Genomic DNA, 20,530 nt, shown 5'->3' with positions numbered 1-20,530 from the left:
CAAACAGCCCCCCCAGCCCAATAAATAGTGACTGTCTGTGGCACCTTACAGCCCCCCCAGCCCAATAAATAGTGACTGTCTGTGGCACCTTACAGCCCCCCTGGCATTCCCAGTACCCAGAGGCACAAACAGCCCCCCCAGCCCAATAAATAGTGACTGTCTGTGGCACTTTACAGCCCCCCTGGCATTCCCAGTACCCAGAGGCACAAACAGCCCCCCCCCCCCAGCCCAATAAATAGTGACTGTCTGTGGCACCTTACAGCCCCCCTGGCATTGCCAGTACCCAGAGGCACAAACAGACCCCCCAGCCCAATAAATAGTGACTGTCTGTGGCACCTTACAGCCCCCCTGGCCCCACCAAGCAAAACAGCATAGCTTACAATTGATCTGACAGTTACACTGAGCTTCACTCCATTTTTAAAATGGCGGGAAAAATATTCTTTAAAAGACAGTCTTTCTTTCCCCAAAAATGGGAAAATGGCGGTTGAGTTGGAATTTAGGCGGATTTCTGTGAGAAAGTGTTTTCCCACCACTTTTACTGCAAAAAAGGCCTCTCTCCCCTCTGTGACTCCCCCCCCCAGAGAATGTTGCTAAATGGAGGATTCATTCCCCCCTACTATAACAGCCCCCCTAGTTATATAGGGCTTGGGGCAAGCAGCAGGCTCTAACCCTGAGTGTTTCAGGCAGTCGGTTAGGATACACCAACCGCCAATATGCAGAAGACAAGATTACGAAGAACCATGTTACAAGTGGGAGGAGGCAGGATAGCGAAGTGGTAGGGCAGGTGCCTAACATCACTGAGTCTGGAGTTCAATTCCCGCCTGGGAGCCCATCCATCAAATTGGAATTGGGACTCAAAGATGATGCCATAGATAGAAGAATGGTAGAAGAAGCCACATTGATGGAAGCAGAGGCACCAGGGAGAAGAAGGGAATTGAACTTGAAGGACCATTGATGTGAAGCCCCACCCAGGCCACAGGCGCGTCCTGGCCTCCCCCTTTTGTATTTTCAAGGGCAGCTCATGATTTATGATGCCAGCTATTAAACTGTCCCTGTCACAGTGTCTATGGCAGCTGGAAGCAACTGTCACAGGAAAAATCCCTTTCTTTTTTTTTTTTGTATTTAACTCGTTTATTTTCAAAAAAGGTAGTAAAGCTTTACAATATACATTTATAGCCTTTTACATTGGTTTAAGCATTTTTTCTTCAATGCGGCAAATTTCATTGACCGTATTTCACCATTCCTCAATTGTTGGCGGGTTAGTACTTCTCCAATGTTTAGGAATTAAGGAGCGAGCTGCTATCAGCATTTGGAGGAGGAGGCTATGTTTAGAATATTTTTCCCCCTGGGGCGGGTGTAATAGGATGATTGAGGTTGGAGATAAGTTAAATCGGTTACCAGTGATCTCCTGACATTTTTTACTAAACTCATCCCAAAATGGTTTTATTTTTTGACATTCAAACCAAATATGTGATAGTGTCCCTGACTTTTCCTCACATCTCCAGCACAAATCTTTAGGTATTAAGTTCATTTTATATCATTTCTCCGGGGTCCTGTACCATCTTGCCAAAAGTTTGTACAGGTATCGGACCCCTTATCCGGAAACCCGTTATCCAGAAAGCTCCGAATTACGGAAAGCCTGTCTCCCATAGACTCCATTTTAATCACATAATTCAGAATTTTAAAACTGATTTTCTTTTTCTCTGTAGTAATAAAACAGTACCTTGTAATTAATCCCTACTAAGATATAATTACCCCTTATTGGGGCAGAACAGCCCTATTGGGTTTATTTCATGGTTAAATGATTCCCTTTTCTCTGTAATAATAAAACAGTACCTGTACTTGATCCCAACTAAGATATAATTACCCCTTATTGGGGGCAGAACAGCCCTATTGGGTTTATTTCATGGTTAAATGATTCCCTTTTCTCTGTAATAATAAAACAGTACCTGTACTTGATCCCAACTAAGATATAATTACCCCTTATTGGGGGCAGAACAGCCCTATTGGATTTATTTAATGGTTCAATGATTCCCTTTTCTCTGTAATAATAAAACAGTACCTGTACTTGATCCCAACTAAGATATAAATAATCCTTTTTGGATGCAAAACAATCCTATTGGGGTTAATTAATGTTTTATTGATTTTTTAGCAGACTTAAGCTATGGAGATCCAAATTACGGAAAGACCCCTTATCCGGAATACCCTTGGTCCCGAGCATTCTGGATAATGGGTCCTATACCTGTATGAGCTTTCTTGATATTTGTTGCTTATAGAGCATTTTGCTGTTGCTTTAAAGATTGTGTGCCATGTTTCTTCTTCTAGATGGCATTGTAGTTCTTTTTCCCATGCTTTTGTGTATGTGGGCAGCTGATTGTATTTCGTTTCTAGTAATAATTTGTATAGACTTGAGATAGCATGGGGAGGCGACGCTTGAGTCTTTCAAGTTCTGATACATTGGTTGATGAGAACGGGGAAAAAGCAGAAATTTTGAACTCTTATTTTTCATCTGTCTATACATCTGAGGAGCCAGATAATGAAGGCTTCCCTTTTAATATACCCAGTGCTAGTAATTTAGCTACTGACGCGTGGGTCACTCGGGAGGAAATTCAAAAGAGACTTAAACATGTAAAGGTAAACAAAGGTCCAGGGCCGGATGGGATTCATCCCAGGGTATTAAATGAGCTGAGCGCTGTGATTGCCAAGCCTCTTCACATAATTTTTCAGGATTCGTTGAGGTTTGGCATGGTGCCGAGAGACTGGCGGATTGCTAATGTGGTGCCATTATTTAAAAAGGGATCTCGTTCTCAGCCTGAAAACTATAGGCCTGTTAGTCTGACATCAGTAGTAGGAAAACTTTTGGAAGGGGTAATAAGGGATAGGATAGATGAATACATTGCAGTTCACAATACTATTAGATTGTGCCACATGGTTTTATGCGTAACAGATCTTGCCAGACTAATTTAGTCGCCTTTTATGAGGAGGTGAGCAGGAACCTTGATGCTGGAATGGCAGTTGATGTCATCTACTTAGATTTTGCTAAAGCGTTTGATACAGTACCTCACAGAAGGTTAATGATCAAATTGAGGAATATTGGCCTAGAACATAATATTTGTAATTGGATAGAGAACTGGCTGAAGGATAGAGTACAAAGAGTGGTGGTAAATGGAACATTTTCTAATTGGGCCAGTGTGGTTAGTGGGTACCGCAGGGGTCAGTCCTTGGGCCTTTGCTTTTTAACTTGTTTATTAATGACCTGGAGGTGGGCATAGACAGTACTGTTTCTATTTTTGCTGATGACACTAAATTGTGCAAAACTATAAGTTCCATGCAGGATGTGCCGCTTTGCAGAGCGTTTTGACAAAATTGGAAAACTGGGCAGCAAACTGGAAAATGAGGTTCAATGTTGACAAGTGCAAAGTTATGCACTTTGGTAGGAATAATATAAACGCGAACTATCTACTGAATGGTAGTGTGTTGGGGGGATCCTTAATGGAGAAGGATCTAGGGGTTATTGTAGATCACAAGTTGTCCAATTCCAGGCAGTGTCATTCTGTGGCTACTACAGCAAATAAAGTGCTGTCTTGTATAAAAAAGGGCATTGACTCAAGGGATGAGAACATATTTTTGCCGCTTTATAGGTCCCTGGTAAGGCCTCACCTTGAGTATGGGGGGCAGTTTTGGGCTCCAGTCCTTAAGAAGGATATTAATGAGCTGGAGAGAGTGCAGAGACTGCAACTAAACTGGTAAAGGGGATGGAAGATTTAAACTATGAGGTTAGACTGTCAGGGTTGGGGTTGTTTTCTCTGGAAAAGAGGCGCTTGCGAGGGGACATGATTACTCTGTACAAGTACATTAGAGGGGATTATAGGCAGTTGGGGGATGTTCTTTTTTCCCATAAAAACAATCAGCGCACCAGAGGTCACCCCTATAGATTAGAGGAACGGAGCTTCCATTTGAAGCAGCGTAGGGAGTTCCTCACGGTGAGGGCAGTGAGGCTGTGGAATGCCCTTCCTAGTGATGTGGTAATGGCAGACTCTGTTAATGCCTTTAAGAGGGGCCTGGATGAGTTTTTGAACAAGCAGAATATCCAAGGCTATTGTGATACTAATATCTACAGTTAGTATTACTGGTTGTATATATATAGTTTATGTATGTGAGTGTATAGATTGGTTAGTATAGGTTGTGTGCTGGGTTTACTCGGATGGGTTGAACTTGATGGACAATGGTCTTTTTTCAACCCTATGTAACTATGTAACTAAGTTGTCTATTGGCTTTTGTCCACTGTTTGTTTGTCTGGAGTAGGTGGGATATCTGTATATCTCTCCATATTTCCCTTATCGTCCAGTCTTGTTTATTCCTGTGGATAACAGATACAGTATTCTCTGATGGTAGTATATGTCGTAGTTGTAGTTTCAGTCCAAAGGCTGTAGCCATACCTGAATCTGTTGTACTTGGTACAAATTCAATACTTTGGCCCAAAGGTAGGAGTGGAGATGGGTAGGGTATTCATTTTAGTTTTGTATTTAATGTATTCCAAACAGTTGTGGATGTAGATATCAGTTTGTTAGACTTTATGTTTGGGTCTTTAGGTGATATTTTATTCCAGACCACATTGCTGATTGGTATATCCAGCCATGCTTCTTCCAGTTGTTTCCATTGGACTACTGACTGTAGGCGAGTATATTCTATTATTCTGGCCAAGATGCAGGCTTGATAGTAGGATATGAAGTCTGGTTGGCCCATGCCACCTGATAGTCTTGTTTTGTAGAGTGTTTTTTTCTGGATTCTGGGTCTGGACCCTGCCTGAAGTTGTTAATTATTTTATTTTATGCTTTGAAAAAGGATCCCGGTAAGTCTATTGGGAGCGTTTGAAACAAATATAGTATCTTTGGTAGAATCGTCATTTTTACAATGTTTATCTTGCCGGTCCATGTAAAGTACTTTCCTGACCAGGTTTTGAGTAGAGATTCAATATTGTTAAGTATTGGTAGGTAGTTATAGCAGTATAGGTTGTGGAGATTTGTAGGTATGTTTGTTCCCAAATATTTGATTTTGTCTGGTTTCCATTTAAAGGTGAAGTTCTGTTTTATTTGTAATTCCAGGTTTGTTGGGAGATGTACAGGGAGTGCCTCCGATTTGTCCATATTTATTTTGTAGTTTGAAAGAGAACCATATGTCCTGAGCTCATTAAGCAAGTTTGGCAAGGATATGTGAGGATTAGTGACCATGAACAGTAAAGGTCCCCATACACGGGGCGACTATAGCTGCCGATATGGGTCCATTGGACCGATTCGGCAGCTAAGCGGCCCGTGTATGGGCAGAACAGAGTTGCCTGGCCGACCGATATTTGGCCAGATCTCGATCGACCAGGTTAGAAAATCCGGTCGGATCGGGGACCTCATCGGCTCGTTGATGCGGTCCCCGAACCGACTGCCCCATAACCACAAATGTAATCCGATCGTTTGGCCCCAGGGTTACCCAATATCGCCCACCCATAGGTGGGGATATCGGGTGAAGATCCGCTCGCTTGGCGACATCACCAAGCGAGCAGATCTTATAGTGTATGGGCACCTTTAGTCATCAGCGAATGCAGATATTTTGTATTCACATTGTCTTATTATTAGACCTGCTATATTAGGATTCTTTCGAATTGCTACCAGTAGGAACTCCATGCAGAGTACGTATAATAGAGGGGATAATGGGCACCCCTGTCTAGTCCCGTTTCTTATTTGGAATGTGTCAGAGAGGATCCCATTTACCTTAATTTTGGCTGATGGTAATGAGTATAGTGACATAATTTTACCTTTGAACCATTCCCCATGCCTAGACTTTCTAGTGCTATTTCAAGGACGGACCAATCGACCCTGTCAAAGGCCTTCTCTGCATCCGTGGAGAGGAGAAGAGAAGGCCTTTGTAATCTTTGTGGCCATACTATTAAGTTTATAGTTTTCATGGTGTTTTCTTTCCCTTCACGGCCTTGTACAAAGCCCACCTGATCTCTGTGTATCCAGGTTGGTAGAAGGGGCTGCAATCTGTTAGCCAGAATTTTAGTAAAAATTTTTAAATCAATGTTTAGAAGGGAAATCGGTCTATAACTGCTGCATGCTGTGGGGTCTTTTCCTTCTTTGTAAATCACTGATATATGCGCTAGTAGGAATTCTGTATTTAGGGGCTGGTTGGTTCCTATATTGTTAATAAATTTTGTATATACTGTTGTAATTTGTTTTTGTAAAATTTTATAGGATTTGGCAGAGTAGCCATCCGGGCCTGGGGCTTTTTGCAATTTTAAGAGCTTTATTGCTGCCTGGACTTCTTGTTCAGAAAAAGGAGAGTCCAGGGTCTGTAAAGTCTCATGGGGGATTCTGGGTAGGGCATTTTCGCTTAAATAATGTTTTATTTTGTTTTTATGGTTAGCTAGTTCTTGTGGACTTTGGTCCGCTGAGATGTTATATAATTTTATATAGTATAGGTATAGGACCCATTATCCAGAATGCTCTGGACCAAGGGTATTCCGGATAAGGGTTCTTTCCGTAATTTGGATCTCAATACCTTAAGTCTACTAAAAAATCAATAAAACATTAATTAAACCCAATAGAATTGTTTTGCATCCAATAAGGATTATTTATATCTTAGTTGGGATCAAGTACAGGTACTGTTTTATTATTACAGAGAAAAGGGAATCATTTAACCATTAAATAAACCCAATAGGGCTGTTCTGCCCCAATAAGGGGTAATTATATCTTAGTTGGGATCAAGTACAGGTACTGTTTTATTATTACAGAGAAAAGGGAATCATTTAACCATTAAATAAACCCAATAGGGCTGTTCTGCCCCCAATAAGGGGTAATTATATCTTAGTTGGGATCAAGTACAGGTACTGTTTTATTATTACAGAGAAAAGGGAATCATTTAACCATTAAATAAACCCAATAGGGCTGTTCTGCCCCCAATAAGGGGTAATTATATCTTAGTTGGGATCAAGTACAGGTACTGTTTTATTATTACAGAGAAAAGGGAATCATTTAACTATTAAATAAACCCAACAGGGCTTTTCTGCCCCAATAAGGGGTAATTATATCTTAGTTGGGATCAATTACAAGGTTCTGTTTTATTTCTACATAGAAAAAGGAAATCAGTTTTAAAATTCTGAATTATTTGATTAAAATGGAGTCTATGGGAGATGGGCATTCTGTAATTCGGAGCTTTCTGGATAACGGGTTTCCGGATAAGGGGTCCGATACCTGTACTGTCTAAATGCTTCGGCTATTTGTTGTGGGATGACTTGGATTTTATCTCCTTGGTTTTTAATTTTGTGGATGTAGGAGTCCCAAGTATTTCTGTTTTAGTGCATTTGCTAGAAGTTTCCCCGTTTTATTACCGTATTCATAGAATTTGTGTCTCAATCTGCTCATAGCATTTTTGGTTTGTGTATTCATTAGTGTTTTCAATTCTTGTCTTTTTCCATTTAATTTAGAGTTTCTATGTCTAGGGTTTGGGTATGTTTTTTTTCTAAATGATTAATTTGTTCTTTTAATTTGTTCATTGATTCATTCATGCTTTATCAGTATGCCTCTCGCTACACATTTTAGTCCCTGCCATTTAGCCAGATCAGAGGATTCATCAGATTGTATAGAATTAATATACTCATTTAAGGTTTGTATTAGGTCTGTCATACATTCCTGATCATCTAATAGGCTGTCGTTGAGCCTCCATTGCCAGCCTGCACTAGGTCTGTTAGGAATCTGTACAGGTATTGGACCCCTTATCCGGAAACCCGTTATCCAGAAAGCTCCGAATTACAGAATGCCCGCCTCCCATAGACTCCATTTTAATCAAATATTTCAGAATTTTAGAAATGTAGAAATAAAACAGAACCTTGTAATTGATTCCAACTAAGATATAATTACCCCTTATTGGGGCAGAACAGCCCTATTGGGTTTATTTAATGGTTAAATGATTCCCTTTTCTCTGTAATAATAAAACAGTACCTGTACTTGATCCCAACTAAGATATAATTACCCCTTATTGGGGCAGAACAGCCCTATTGGGTTTATTTAATGGTTAAATAATTCCCTTTTCTCTGTAATAATAAAACAGTACCTGTACTTGATCCCAACTAAAATATAATTACCCCTTATTGGGGCAGAACAGCCCTGTTGGGTTTATTTAATGGTTAAATGATTCCTTTTTCTCTGTAATAATAAAACAGTACCTGTACTTGATCCCAACTAAGATATAATTACCCCTTATTGGGGCAGAACAGCCCTATTGGGTTTATTTCATGGTTAAATGATTCCCTTTTCTCTGTAATAATAAAACAGTACCTGTACTTGATCCCAACTAGATATAATTACCCCTTATTGGATGCAAAACAATCCTATTGGGTTTAATTAATGTTTTATTGATTTTTTAGTAGACTTAAGGTATTGAGATCCAAATTACGGAAAGACCCCTTATCCGTAATACCCTTGGTCCCGAGCATTCTGGATAATGGGTCCTATACCTGTATTTGTATTGATACTGCGGCATGATCAGACCAGTAAATGCTGTCAATGGAGGCTGATTTCAGCCATTGTAAGTTATATAGAAAAATATAATCTAGTCTAGCATAGCAGTTTTTGGGGGGGGGGGGAGATAATGGGAGAATTGTTTTGTTGTGGGATTCATAAATCTCCATGTATCTATGAGTCTCAGTGATTGGATGATTTTTAGTCCTTTTTTGAGTTTGGGGTATGGAATAGTTGAGTAACCCTTAGATGTGTCTTGTGGTGGGTTAATAGGGAGGTTAATGTCTCCTCCTATTATTAATATCCCTTCTCCAAACTCTTTAATTTTATGGGCAATTTGGCTAAGGGTCCGGTTTCGGTTTTTGTTTGGTAAATATATACTCCCAATTGTGCATAATGTATGGTAGAGAAGACCTTTAATAAGTATGAATCTTCCCTCCTGGTCAGTTAGGGTGTCTATTAATTGAAAGTCTATATTTTTACGGAGTGCAACTGCCACTCCTTTGGTTTTCTGGTTTGGGTTGTTGCTATAAAACCATATGGAGTATATTCCCAGTTTTGCCATGGGGTGGAAGTCACCTTTAAAATGAGTTTCTTGTGTCAGTAATATATCTCCCTGTTTTCTATGCATTAAGCTGGCCATACACGCACCGATAATATCGAACGAAACCTCGTTTCGTACGATATTCGGTGCGTGTATGGTATGTCGGCAAGTCGACCGATATCGCAGGAAGCTGCTGATATCGGCCGACTCGCCGATAGGACCAGTTTGAAAATTTTGATCGGGCGCCTGACCAAAATCTCTCTTCAGTGCTGAATCGGCAGAAGGAGGTAGAAAATCCTATTGTTTCAACCTGCTTACCTGCCGATTCAGCCCTGAATGGTGTGTGGCGGATCGTCAGATTGCCACATGTATGGCCAGCTTTAGGGTTACCAACTGTCTTCTCTTTTCTGGGATGTTTAGCCCATTAACATTTAATGATATGACCTTTAACTTACACATATTAGTAGAAAAATATACGTAATTCTGACATTTTTCAATACCAGGCCTAGGTGACCGCATCTAAGTAACATAGTTAACATCAAACCGCTTGTAACTAAAACCAAAAACAGTGTGTAAAGGTCCCCATACACGGGCCGATAGTAGCTGCCGATATGGGTCCCTTGGACCGATTCGGCAGCTAATCGGCCCATGTATGGGCACTCCCGACAGGCCTGCCCGACCGAGATCTGGCCTGAAATCAGCCAGATCTCGATCGGGCAGGTTAGAAAATCTGGTCGGATCGGGGACCACATCGGCTGGTTGATGCGGTGCCCGAACCGACTTTGCCATTGCCCATTGTTGTAATTCGATTGTTTTCCATCTACGGAGCATTGGATTGATAGTGGAAATCCCCATCTGAATAAAAGCTTTTTTTCCTTTAGCTTGTCTGTTAACGGCTTCAATAATCTCCGTTGCTGGAGTGTGTACCAGGACAAGTCCTGAAGTATGGTTATATCAGCGTTGTTGTGTTTGATTACACGTAGTTGCCTGGCTTTTATTAAAATCTCCTCTTTTATTGCAAAACTCGAAAGGCAACAAATAACATCCCGGGGCCTTTCTGTAGGGGGTCCCCTCGGTTTTAGAGCCCTGTGTATACGCTCAATTCCAATCACTGAGTCTGTGGGCTGTTGCAGTACCCAGTTAAATATTGCCACAATTGTAGGTTTCAGCTCTGGGGAATCTCCAACCTCCGGTAAGCCCCTTATTCTAAGGTTGTTTCTCCTCCCTCTATTATGGAGATCATCCATCCGCCGTAATAAGGACTGGATTGTTTTAGTATGTACGGTATTTACCTCAATGAGGGAGTCGATTGAGTTTTCTATCCCTTCGTTTCGGCCTCTGCGGTTCTCACATGTAGCGCCGCGATTTCTGTTTTTATATCTGCCATCTCTTCCTTCAGGGTACCGTATATACTCGAGTATAAGCCGAGTTTTCCAGCACTCAAAATGTGCTAAAAAAGGAATCCTCGGCTTATACTCGAGTATATACGGTAGTTTTTATTTGTTTCGCTAAGTCCATGAGATCGCTTTTGGTAGGTAGTGTTTGTAGATAGCTTATAGCACTGCGGTGTGGTTCCGCTGCTTGTGTAGGCCTCATGTCGTCACTTCTAGAAGCGTTCTCCTCTTCTGGAGCCACAAGGAACTTTTTCATTAGACGCTGGGACTCTTAGGAGATCTTTTAATTTATTGTGCTTTGCCATTCTAGCTGTTATTATCGGTTCACTACTGTAGGAGCACTCGCGGAGCTAAGAGTTAGGCAGCCATCTTGCTCGGCGGTTAACCACGCCCCCCGAAAAATCCCTTTCTTATCACTGGCAATAAGAAGCCAATTGATAGGTGAGCTGAGCTACAGCGCAGGGCCAATGGGAATTCCAAGCCAAAATCAGCAAGTGCATTTTAGGGTCATTTCTGGAAATCTGATAAGGATACATGGAAATAATCATAGAACAGAAGAATCTACACTGGGGAGCTGATAGGGGAGTAATGGAGATATTTTCTGAGCAGTAGAAGAGGCCCAGCTAGTATATAATACAGGAGATATCCTCTGAGCGCTGTTACCCCCTGCTGGTATATGGTATAGGAGATTAACCCTACTTCTATGCATTATCAGTAACCCCCCCAGCCCAATAAATAGTGACTGTCTGTGGCACCTTACAGCCCCCCTGGCATTCCCAGTACCCAGAGGCACAAACAGCCCCCCCAGCCCAATAAATAGTGACTGTCTGTGGCACCTTACAGCCCCCCTGGCATTCCCAGTACCCAGAGGCACAAACAGACCCCCCCCAGCCCAATAAATAGTGACTGTCTGTGGCACCTTACAGCCCCCCCTGGCATTCCAAATACCCAGAGGCACAAACAGCCCCCCCCAGCCCAATAAATAGTGACTGTCTGTGGCACCTTACAGCCCCCCTGGCATTCCCAGTACCCAGAGACGCAAACAGCCCCCCCCCCAGCCCAATAAATAGTGACTGACTGTGGCACCTTACAGCCCCCCTGGCATTCCCAGTACCCAGAGGCACAAACAGCCCCCCCAGCCCAATAAATAGTGACTGTCTGTGGCACCTTACAGCCCCCCTGGCATTCCCAGTACCCAGAGGCACAAACAGCCCCCCCAGCCCAATAAATAGTGACTGTCTGTGGCACCTTACAGCCCCCCTGGCATTCCCAGTACCCAGAGGCACAAACAGCCCCCCCAGCCCAATAAATAGTGACTGTCTGTGGCACCTTACAGCCCCCCTGGCATTCCCAGTACCCAGAGGCACAAAAAGCCCCCCAGCCCAATAAATAGTGACTGTCTGTGGCACCTTACAGCCCCCCTGGCATTCCCAGTACCCAGAGGCACAAACAGCCCCCCCAGCCCAATAAATAGTGACTGTCTGTGGCACCTTACAGCCCCCCTGGCATTCCCAGTACCCAGAGGCACAAACAGCCCCCCCAGCCCAATAAATAGTGACTGTCTGTGGCACCTTACAGCCCCCCTGGCATTCCCAGTACCCAGAGGCACAAACAGCCCCCCCCAGCCCAATAAATAGTGACTGTCTGTGGCACCTTACAGCCCCCCTGGCATTCCCAGTACCCAGAGGCACAAACAGCCCCCCCCAGCCCAATAAATAGTGACTGTCTGTGGCACCTTACAGCCCCCCTGGCATTCCCAGTACCCAGAGACGCAAACAGCCCCCCCCCAGCCCAATAAATAGTGACTGACTGTGGCACCTTACAGCCCCCCTGGCATTCCCAGTACCCAGAGGCACAAACAGCCCCCCCCCAGCCCAATAAATAGTGACTGTCTGTGGCACCTTACAACCCCCCTGGCATTCACAGTACCCAGAGGCACAAAAAGCCCCCCCAGCCCAATAAATAGTGACTGTCTGTGGCACCTTACAGCCCCCCTGGCATTCCCAGGGTGTGAAATGGAGACTGGGTTAAACCAAGCAAAACAGCAGAGCTTACAATTGATCTGACAGTTACACTGAGCTTCGCTCCATTTTGAAAATGGCGGGAAAAATATCCTTTAAAAGACAGTCTTTCTTTCCCCAAAAATGGGAAAATGGCGGTTGAGTTGGAATTTAGGCGGATTTCTGTGAGAAAGTGTTTTCCCACCACTTTTACTGCAAAAAAGGACTCTCTCCCCTCTGTGACTCCCCCCCCCAGAGAATGTTGCTAAATGGAGGATTCATTCCCCCCTACTATAACAGCCCCCCTAGTTATATAGGGCTTGGGGCAAGCAGCAGGCTCTAACCCTGAGTGTTTCAGGCAGTCGGTTAGGATACACCAACCGCCAATATGCAGAAGACAAGATTACGAAGAACCATGTTACAAGTGGCAGGAGGAAGGATAGCGAAGTGGTAGGGAGCCGGCTTTACATCGCCAGGTCTGGAGTTCGATTCCCGCCCTGGGAGCCCGTCCATCAAATTGGAATTGGGTCTCAAAGCTGATGCTGAAGAAATGTAGAAGAGATGTAGCAGAAATGGCATCACAATTGAGCCCAATAGATGGAAGCAGAGGCACCAGGGAGAAGAAGGGAATTGAACTTGAAGGACCATTGGTGTGTGAGGCCCCACCCAGGCCACAGGCGCGTCCTGGCCTCCTCCTTTTGTATTTTCAAGGGCAGCTCATGATTTATGATGCCAGCTATTAAATTGTCCCTGTCACAGTGTCTATGGCAGCTGGAAGCCACTGTCACAGGAAAATCCCATTCTTTTTTTTTTGTATTTAACTCGTTTATTTTCAAAAAAGATAGTAAAGCTTTACAATATACATTTATAGCCTTTTACATTGGTTTAAGCATTTTTTCTTCCATGCGGCAAATTTCATTGACCGTATTTCACCATTCCTCAATTGTTGGCGGGTTAGTACTTCTCCAATGTTTAGGAATTAAGGAGCGAGCTGCTATCAGCATTTGGAGGAGGAGGCTATGTTTAGAATATTTTTCCCCCTGGGGCGGGTGTAATAGGATGATTGAGGTTGGAGATAAGTTAAATCGGTTACCAGTGATCTCCTGACATTTTTGACTAAACTCATCCCAAAATGGTTTTATTTTTTGACATTCAAACCAAATATGTGATAGTGTCCCTGACTTTTCCTCACATCTCCAGCACAAATCTTTAGGTATTAAGTTCATTTTATATCGTTTCTCCGGGGTCCTGTACCATCATTGAGTCTTTCAAGTTCTGATAGTTGCCTATTGGCTTTTGTCCACTGTTTGTTTGTCTGGAGTAGGTGGGATATCTGTATATCTCTCCATTTGTCCCTTATCGTCCAGTCTTGTTTATTCCTGTGGATAACAGATACAGTATTCTCTGATGGTAGTATATGTCGTAGTTGTAGTTGTTTCAGTCCAAAGGCTGTAGCCCAGTGGTCCCCAACCAGTTGCTTCCAGTGGCCTTAATGCAGGGGTTCATTTTTAAATTTCTGGTAAGGAGGCAAGTTTTGGTTGTATAAAAACCAAGTATAATGCCAAACAGAGCCTTCTGTAGGCTGCCAGTCCACATAGGGGCTATAAAGTAGCCAATTATAGCTCTTATTGGCACCCCCAGGAACCTTCTTCGTACTTGTGTTGCTCCCCAACACTTTTTCCCTTTAAATGTGGCTCATGGGTATAAAAGGTTGGGGATCCCTACTGTAGCCATACCTGAATCTGTTGTACTTGGTACAAATTCAATACTTTGGCCCAAAGGTAGGAGTGGAGATGGGTAGGGTATTCATTTTAGTTTTGTATTTAATGTATTCCAAACAGTTGTGGATGTAGATATCAGTTTGTTAGACTTTATGTTTGGGTCTTTAGGTGATATTTTATTCCAGACCATATTGCTGATTGGTATATCCAGCCATGCTTCTTCCAGTTGTTTCCATTGGACTACTGACTGTAGGCGAGTATATTCTATTATTCTGGCCAAGATGCAGGCTTGATAGTAGGATATGAAGTCTGGTTGGCCCATGCCAACGCTGGGACTTTTAGGAGATCTTTTAATTTATTGTGCTTTGCCATTCTAGCTGTTATTATCAGTTCACTACTGTAGGAGCACTCGCGGAGCTAAGAGTTAGGCAGCCATCTTGCTCGGCGGTTAACCAAGCCCCCCGGAAAATCCCTTTCTTATCACTGGCAATAAGAAGCCAATTGATAGGTGAGCTGAGCTACAGCGCAGGGCCAATGGGAATTCCAAGCCAAAATCAGCAAGTGCATTTTAGGGTCATTTCTGGAAATCTGATAAGGATACATGGAAATAATCATAGAACAGAAGAATCTACACTGGGGAGCTGATAGGGGAGTAATGGAGATATTTTCTGAGCAGTATAAGAGGCCCCAGCTGGTATATAATACAGGAGATATCCTCTGAGCGCTGTTACCCCCTGCTGGTATATGGTATAGGAGATTAACCCTACTTCTGTGCATTATCAGTAACCCTTCAGCCAGTATAGAGTTCAGCCCCCCAGCCCAATTAATAGTGACTGTCTGGGGCACCTTACAGCCCCCCCAGCCCAATAAATAGTGACTGTGGCACCTTACAGCCCCCCTGGCATTCCCAGTACCCAGAGGCACAAACAGCCCCCCCAGCCCAATAAATAGTGACTGTCTGTGGCACCTTACAGCCCCCCTGGCATTCCCAGTACCCAGAGGCACAAACAGACCCCCCAGCCCAATAAATAGTGACTGTCTGTGGCACCTTACAGCCCCCCTGGCATTCCCAGTACCCAGAGGCACAAACAGCCCCCCCAGCCCAATAAATAGTGTCTGTCTATGGCACCTTACAGCCCCCTGGCATTCCCAGTACCCAGAGGAAGAAACAGCCCCCCCCAGCCCAATAAATAGTGACTGTCTGTGGCACCTTACAGCCCCCCTGGCATTCCCAGTACCCAGAGGCACAAACAGCCCCCCCAGCCCAATAAATAGTGTCTGTCTATGGCACCTTACAGCCCCCCTGGCATTCCCAGTACCCAGAGGCACAAACAGCTCCCCCAGCCCAATAAATAGTGTCTGTCTATGGCACCTTACAGCCCCCTGGCATTCCCAGTACCCAGAGGCACAAACAGCCCCCCCCCAGCCCAATAAATAGTGACTGTCTGTGGCACCTTACAGCCCCCCTGGCATTCCCAGTACCCAGAGGCACAAACAGCCCCCCCCCCCCCAGCCCAATAAATAGTGACTGTCTGTGGCACCTTACAGCCCCCCTGGCATTCCCAGTACCCAGAGGCACAAACAGCCCCCCCCCAGCCCAATAAATAGTGTCTGTCTGTGGCACCTTACAGCCCCCCTGGCATTCCCAGTACCCAGAGGCACAAACAGCCCCCCCCCAGCCCAATAAATAGTGTCTATCTTACAGCAGCCCCCCTGGCATTTGCCAGATATACAGATAATAAGGCTAATTAGAGGCTAAGGAGAAGTCTCATCCTGCCATTTCTCTGGGCTGTTTCATTAATGGGTGTCACCTTGTCATATAAAGGGGTGTTAGCCGTGGGTGCGTCAGAGCTTTTAAAATACTGGCGTTCCCAATGTTTTTATTTAAAATAAATGGGTGCATGAGTGTATATAAATAATAAATAACCTTCTGACTCAATCTCGTAACTGCAATCTGCTTCTTTACAGGCTGTGTGTTTTTCCTATGTCTGGGGATCTTCTACATGTTCCGGCCCAACATGGCGTTTATAGCGCCGGTGCAGGAGAAGGTGGTGTTTGGGATGTTCTTCTTGGGCGCAATCCTGTGTCTGTCCTTCTCCTGGCTCTTCCACACGGTGTACTGTCACTCAGAGGGGGTCTCGCGGGTCTTCTCCAAGTAAGTCTCCGCTCCTGGTCAGTGTTGTCTGGCCAATCACACATCAGTTGTCACTGCCCCATTTTACTGAAAACTGCATGTAACGAGCCTAATTGGGTTGTGGCAGAGCCATCCTTTAAGGGTGAAGACGCACAGAGCTACTAGTAGCAGCTACTTGTCGTGGCTACTAAAACAGACAATGCTGATCATTTACTGATAATTGTCTCTACGTGTGTTTAGCAGAGGCAATTCTCAGTATTGTCTATGGCAGGGGATTTTCTGGGGTTCAGTAGCCGTGCTACGCAGCAACCGACTTTTTTTTTTTTTTTTTTTTAAAGTCACAAATAATTGCCCTGTGTGTCTTAGCCCTAAAGGTGGCCATACATCTAAAGATCCGCTCGCCTGGCGAGGTGGCCAAGCGAGTGGATCTTCTCCCGATATCCCCCACCTACAGGTGGGTGATATCGGGGGAATTTAGGCTACTTTGGTCGTTTGGCCCTGGGGCCAAACGATCGAATTCTAATGACTGTAATGGGCGCAGTCGGTTCGGGGACCGCATCAACGAGCCGATACAGCCCCCAATCTGACTGAATTTTTAAGCCTGCCCGATCGATATCTGCCCAATTTCAGGCCAGATATCGGTCGGGCAGGCCCATTGTTAGTGCCCCTACACGGGCCGATAAGCTACCAAATCGGTCTAAGGGACCCATATCGCCAGCTACAATCGGCCTGTGTATGGGGACCTTAAGGGTGAAGACACATGGAGCTACTAGTAGCAGCTACTTGTCATGGCTACTAAAACACAATGCTGATCATTTACTGATAATTGTCTCCACGTGTGTTTAGCAGAGGTAATTCTCAGTATTGTCTATGGCAGGGGATTTTCTGGGGTTTAGTAGCCGTGACAAGTAGCCCCTAAGGGTGAAGACACACTGGGGTACTAGTAGCAGCTACTTTTTGGTGGCTACTAAAATGCAGAAAATCCCCTGCCATAGACAATACTGAGAATTGCCTCTGCTAAACACACGTAGAGACAGTTATCAGTAAATGATCAGCATTGTCTGTTTTAGTAGCCACGACAAGTAGCTGCTACTAGTAGCTCTGTGTTGCTGCGACAAATTGTGGTGACGTTCCAGCCAGCCAACTGCAAACGTTTTTTTCCTGCGCAGATTAGTTGCCGTAGCTTTTTGTAAAGTTGTGGTTACTAATTGCCCTGCGTGTCTTTGCCCTTATTGTGAGATCATTAAGTGACTGGTCTATAAATGGTTAAAAGCATTAATGAGTTTGTATCATTAACCTTTCCCCTGTGCCTCTAGGTTGGACTACTCGGGCATCGCCCTTCTCATCATGGGCAGCTTTGTTCCCTGGCTCTACTACTCCTTCTACTGTAACCCGCAGCCGTGCTTCATCTACCTGATCATCATCTGCGTGCTGGGCATAGCAGCCATTATTGTATCCCAATGGGACCTCTTTGCCACCCCCCAGTACAGAGGAGTCAGAGCAGGTAAGGGGCGATAAGCCGCTTTGGTTCTGGCCGTCCAAAAGGTCCAAAATGGGTTCTGTGTCGGCTCTGGCAGTGATCACGGTTCCTCCGGGTAGTGGGGAGGTTGCACCTCTATTAGCCAGATGTTCAGCTGCTGTTGGACCCTATAGTCCTTCAACACAATAGGGTCCAACAGCAGCTGAACATCTGTCTGTCTAATACAGGTTACCTCTATTAGGCTGCACATTAAAGGGGAAATAAAGCTCATAAAGAGAAGGAAAGGCTAATAAAAACGCTGAGCTCTGAAACAAAATTCCCATAATGCCTGCTGGGAGAGTGCAATGTATGGTCAAGTTGCCCTCAGCCCCAACGATAAAAGCCGAGCACACTAAGGGGGTTATGTAATAAAAGGCAAAGTTTGCCCCGGAGCAGTAACCCATAACAACCAATCGGCAAGTAGAATTTACTGGTCAAATGTTTGATATCCGACATCTTATTGGCTGTTATGGGGCAAACGTAGCGACTTTTATTACATATGTCCTTGGCCACTTTATCTCTTCAGCCAATGGCATCTAACTGCTCTATGGTCAGGTGAGGGTTAATTTAGTGGCTTTATCTCTAGCAGCCCAGATCATTCCGCAGATGGAGAGAGGCCCCAACGAGTCGGGCCAGGCTTATGGGGTTCTATCCTAGATGCAAACGCTTTGATTACCCATGCTCCTCTATTGCACGGCTGAGTAAATGTAGCTCCCACAATGCAACGGGGGGGCGAGAATGCGGTTATTTCAAGCCGCAGCAAGACCTAAAAATGAAACTGGCGCATCTTTCATTATCTTCCCCCCACAGCCAGCAGCTGCTTTGTGCCACAGAGCGGCGCTCCCCCCCCCCCCTTCCCCTTTGTTCCCCGCAGCTTGTAATTAAGGATAAGATCAGTAGCTGATAATTGACTCGCTGGGCCCCCCCTTTCCGTTTGAATGTGGGCGGCTAAGAGACCAAATTATATAGGAGGATAGAAGGCATTCCTTTAAACAAGGAGCTTCCTGTACATTCCGCTTACAAAAAAAAAAAAAAAACATTTAGTTTTTCAGCCGCACTGTGGAATTCTGGGAGCTGCTATAAAATAGTTCTTGATAAGCAGATGCTTTGGGACATTGTAAGAGCTTATCAAGAACATTTAGGGCTTGGTGAGGTTGCCAAGCGAGCGGATCTTCTCCCGATATGGGCAATATGGGGCTAATTCAGGCTAATTCGGTCGTTTGGCCCCAGGGCCAAACAATGGAATTAGAACAATGGGTATAGGCGCAGTCGGTTCGGGGACCGCATCAACGAGCCGATGCGGTTCCCGATCTGACAACATTTTTAAACCTGCCCGATCGATATCTGCCCGATTTTAGGCCAAATATCGGTTGGGCAGGCCCATCGTTAGCAACATAGTAAGTTAGGTTGAAACTTAATACGACTGATTCGGGGAGGGAATCCCACAACCTCACAGCTCTCACAGTAACAAATCCTTTCCCAATATTTAAATGGAACCTCCCTTCTTCTAAACCAGGGCTCCCCAACCTTTCTTACTCGGGAGCCACAGTCACATGTAAAAAGACTTGGGGAGCAACACAAGCACCATAAACGTTCATGGAGGAGCCAAATAAGGGCTGTGATTGGCTATTAGGGGCCTCTATGCACCCTATCAGCTTACAGGGGCTTTATTTGGTAGGAAATCTTGTTTTTATTCAACCAAAACTTGCCCCCAAGTCAGGAATTCAAAAATAACTCCCTGGTTTGGGGGCACTGAGAGCAACATCCAAGGGGTTGGGGAGCAACATGTTACCCCGGAGCCACTGGTTGGGGATCACTGGTCTAAACGGAGTGGGGGCCCTCGTGCCCGTTGGAAGGCCCTACTGGTAAATAAAGCATTAGAGAGGTTATTATATGATCCCCTTATATATTTATACATAGTTATCATGTCACCCCTTAAGCGCCTCTTCCCCAGTGTAAACAGACCCAACTGGGCCAGCCTTTCCCCATAACTGAGACTTCCCATACCCTTTACCAGCTTAGTTGCCCTTCTCTGGACCCTCTCTAACTCAATAATGTCCCGTCGTTAGTGCCCATACATGGGCCGATAAGCTGCTGAGTTGGTCTAAGGGACCCATATCGGCAGCTACAATCGGCCCGTGTATGGCCACCTTTACCCCCACCCTGTTCACTGCCACAATAGGCACTGTCTCCGATGGACCAATCAGTAATTTCCGCACCTTTTTTTTTGCCCCCCGTACAGGTGTGTTTGTGGGCCTCGGCCTGAGCGGAATCATCCCCACCCTTCACTTTGTCATCGCGGAAGGTTTCCTGAAGGCAGCGACCATGGGTCAGATCGGGTGGCTGGTACTGATGGCCAGCTTGTACATCACCGGGGCTGCACTATACGCTGCACGGATCCCGGAACGCTTCTTCCCTGGAAAGTGTGACATTTGGGTAGGTGACAGCTAGTCCTGAATGAGCTATTTATGTCTCAATGATTCCTATTGTATCTGGTCGGGTAGTATGGTAGCAATGTAAGTGGGACTTAGGGGTGGTCCTTATTGTTTGATCAAATGGGAGACTTAGGATCATAGCAGCAGACTCCAACAATGTGCTTTTCCTTCTCTCCTATTTGATCAAACAGTAAGAACCATTCCTAAGTAGCAGACTGCAACCATGTGCCTTCCCTTCCATACTAGGTTTCCTGTTTCATCAAACAGCAAGAA

General features: G+C 44.7%; 1 protein-coding gene across 3 annotated transcripts in view; it reads left to right on the top strand.

Moving 5' to 3' along the window:
* Window positions 1-20,530, top strand: part of adipor2 (adiponectin receptor 2) — a 59,912-nt gene that overhangs the window by 36,328 nt on the left and 3,054 nt on the right. For all 3 annotated transcript variants that reach the window (XM_031898612.1, XM_031898611.1, XM_031898610.1), the window contains exons 5-7: window positions 16,138-16,324; window positions 17,620-17,807; window positions 20,065-20,258. In XM_031898612.1, the coding sequence (XP_031754472.1) occupies window positions 16,138-16,324; window positions 17,620-17,807; window positions 20,065-20,258 (569 nt within the window). The remainder of the gene's footprint in view (window positions 1-16,137; window positions 16,325-17,619; window positions 17,808-20,064; window positions 20,259-20,530) is intronic.

The sequence above is a fragment of the Xenopus tropicalis genome, chromosome 3, assembly GCF_000004195.4.
Source record: "Xenopus tropicalis strain Nigerian chromosome 3, UCB_Xtro_10.0, whole genome shotgun sequence".
In the NCBI taxonomy this organism is placed as follows: domain Eukaryota; kingdom Metazoa; phylum Chordata; class Amphibia; order Anura; family Pipidae; genus Xenopus; species Xenopus tropicalis.
This window is presented reverse-complemented; position numbering and strand designations above follow the sequence as displayed.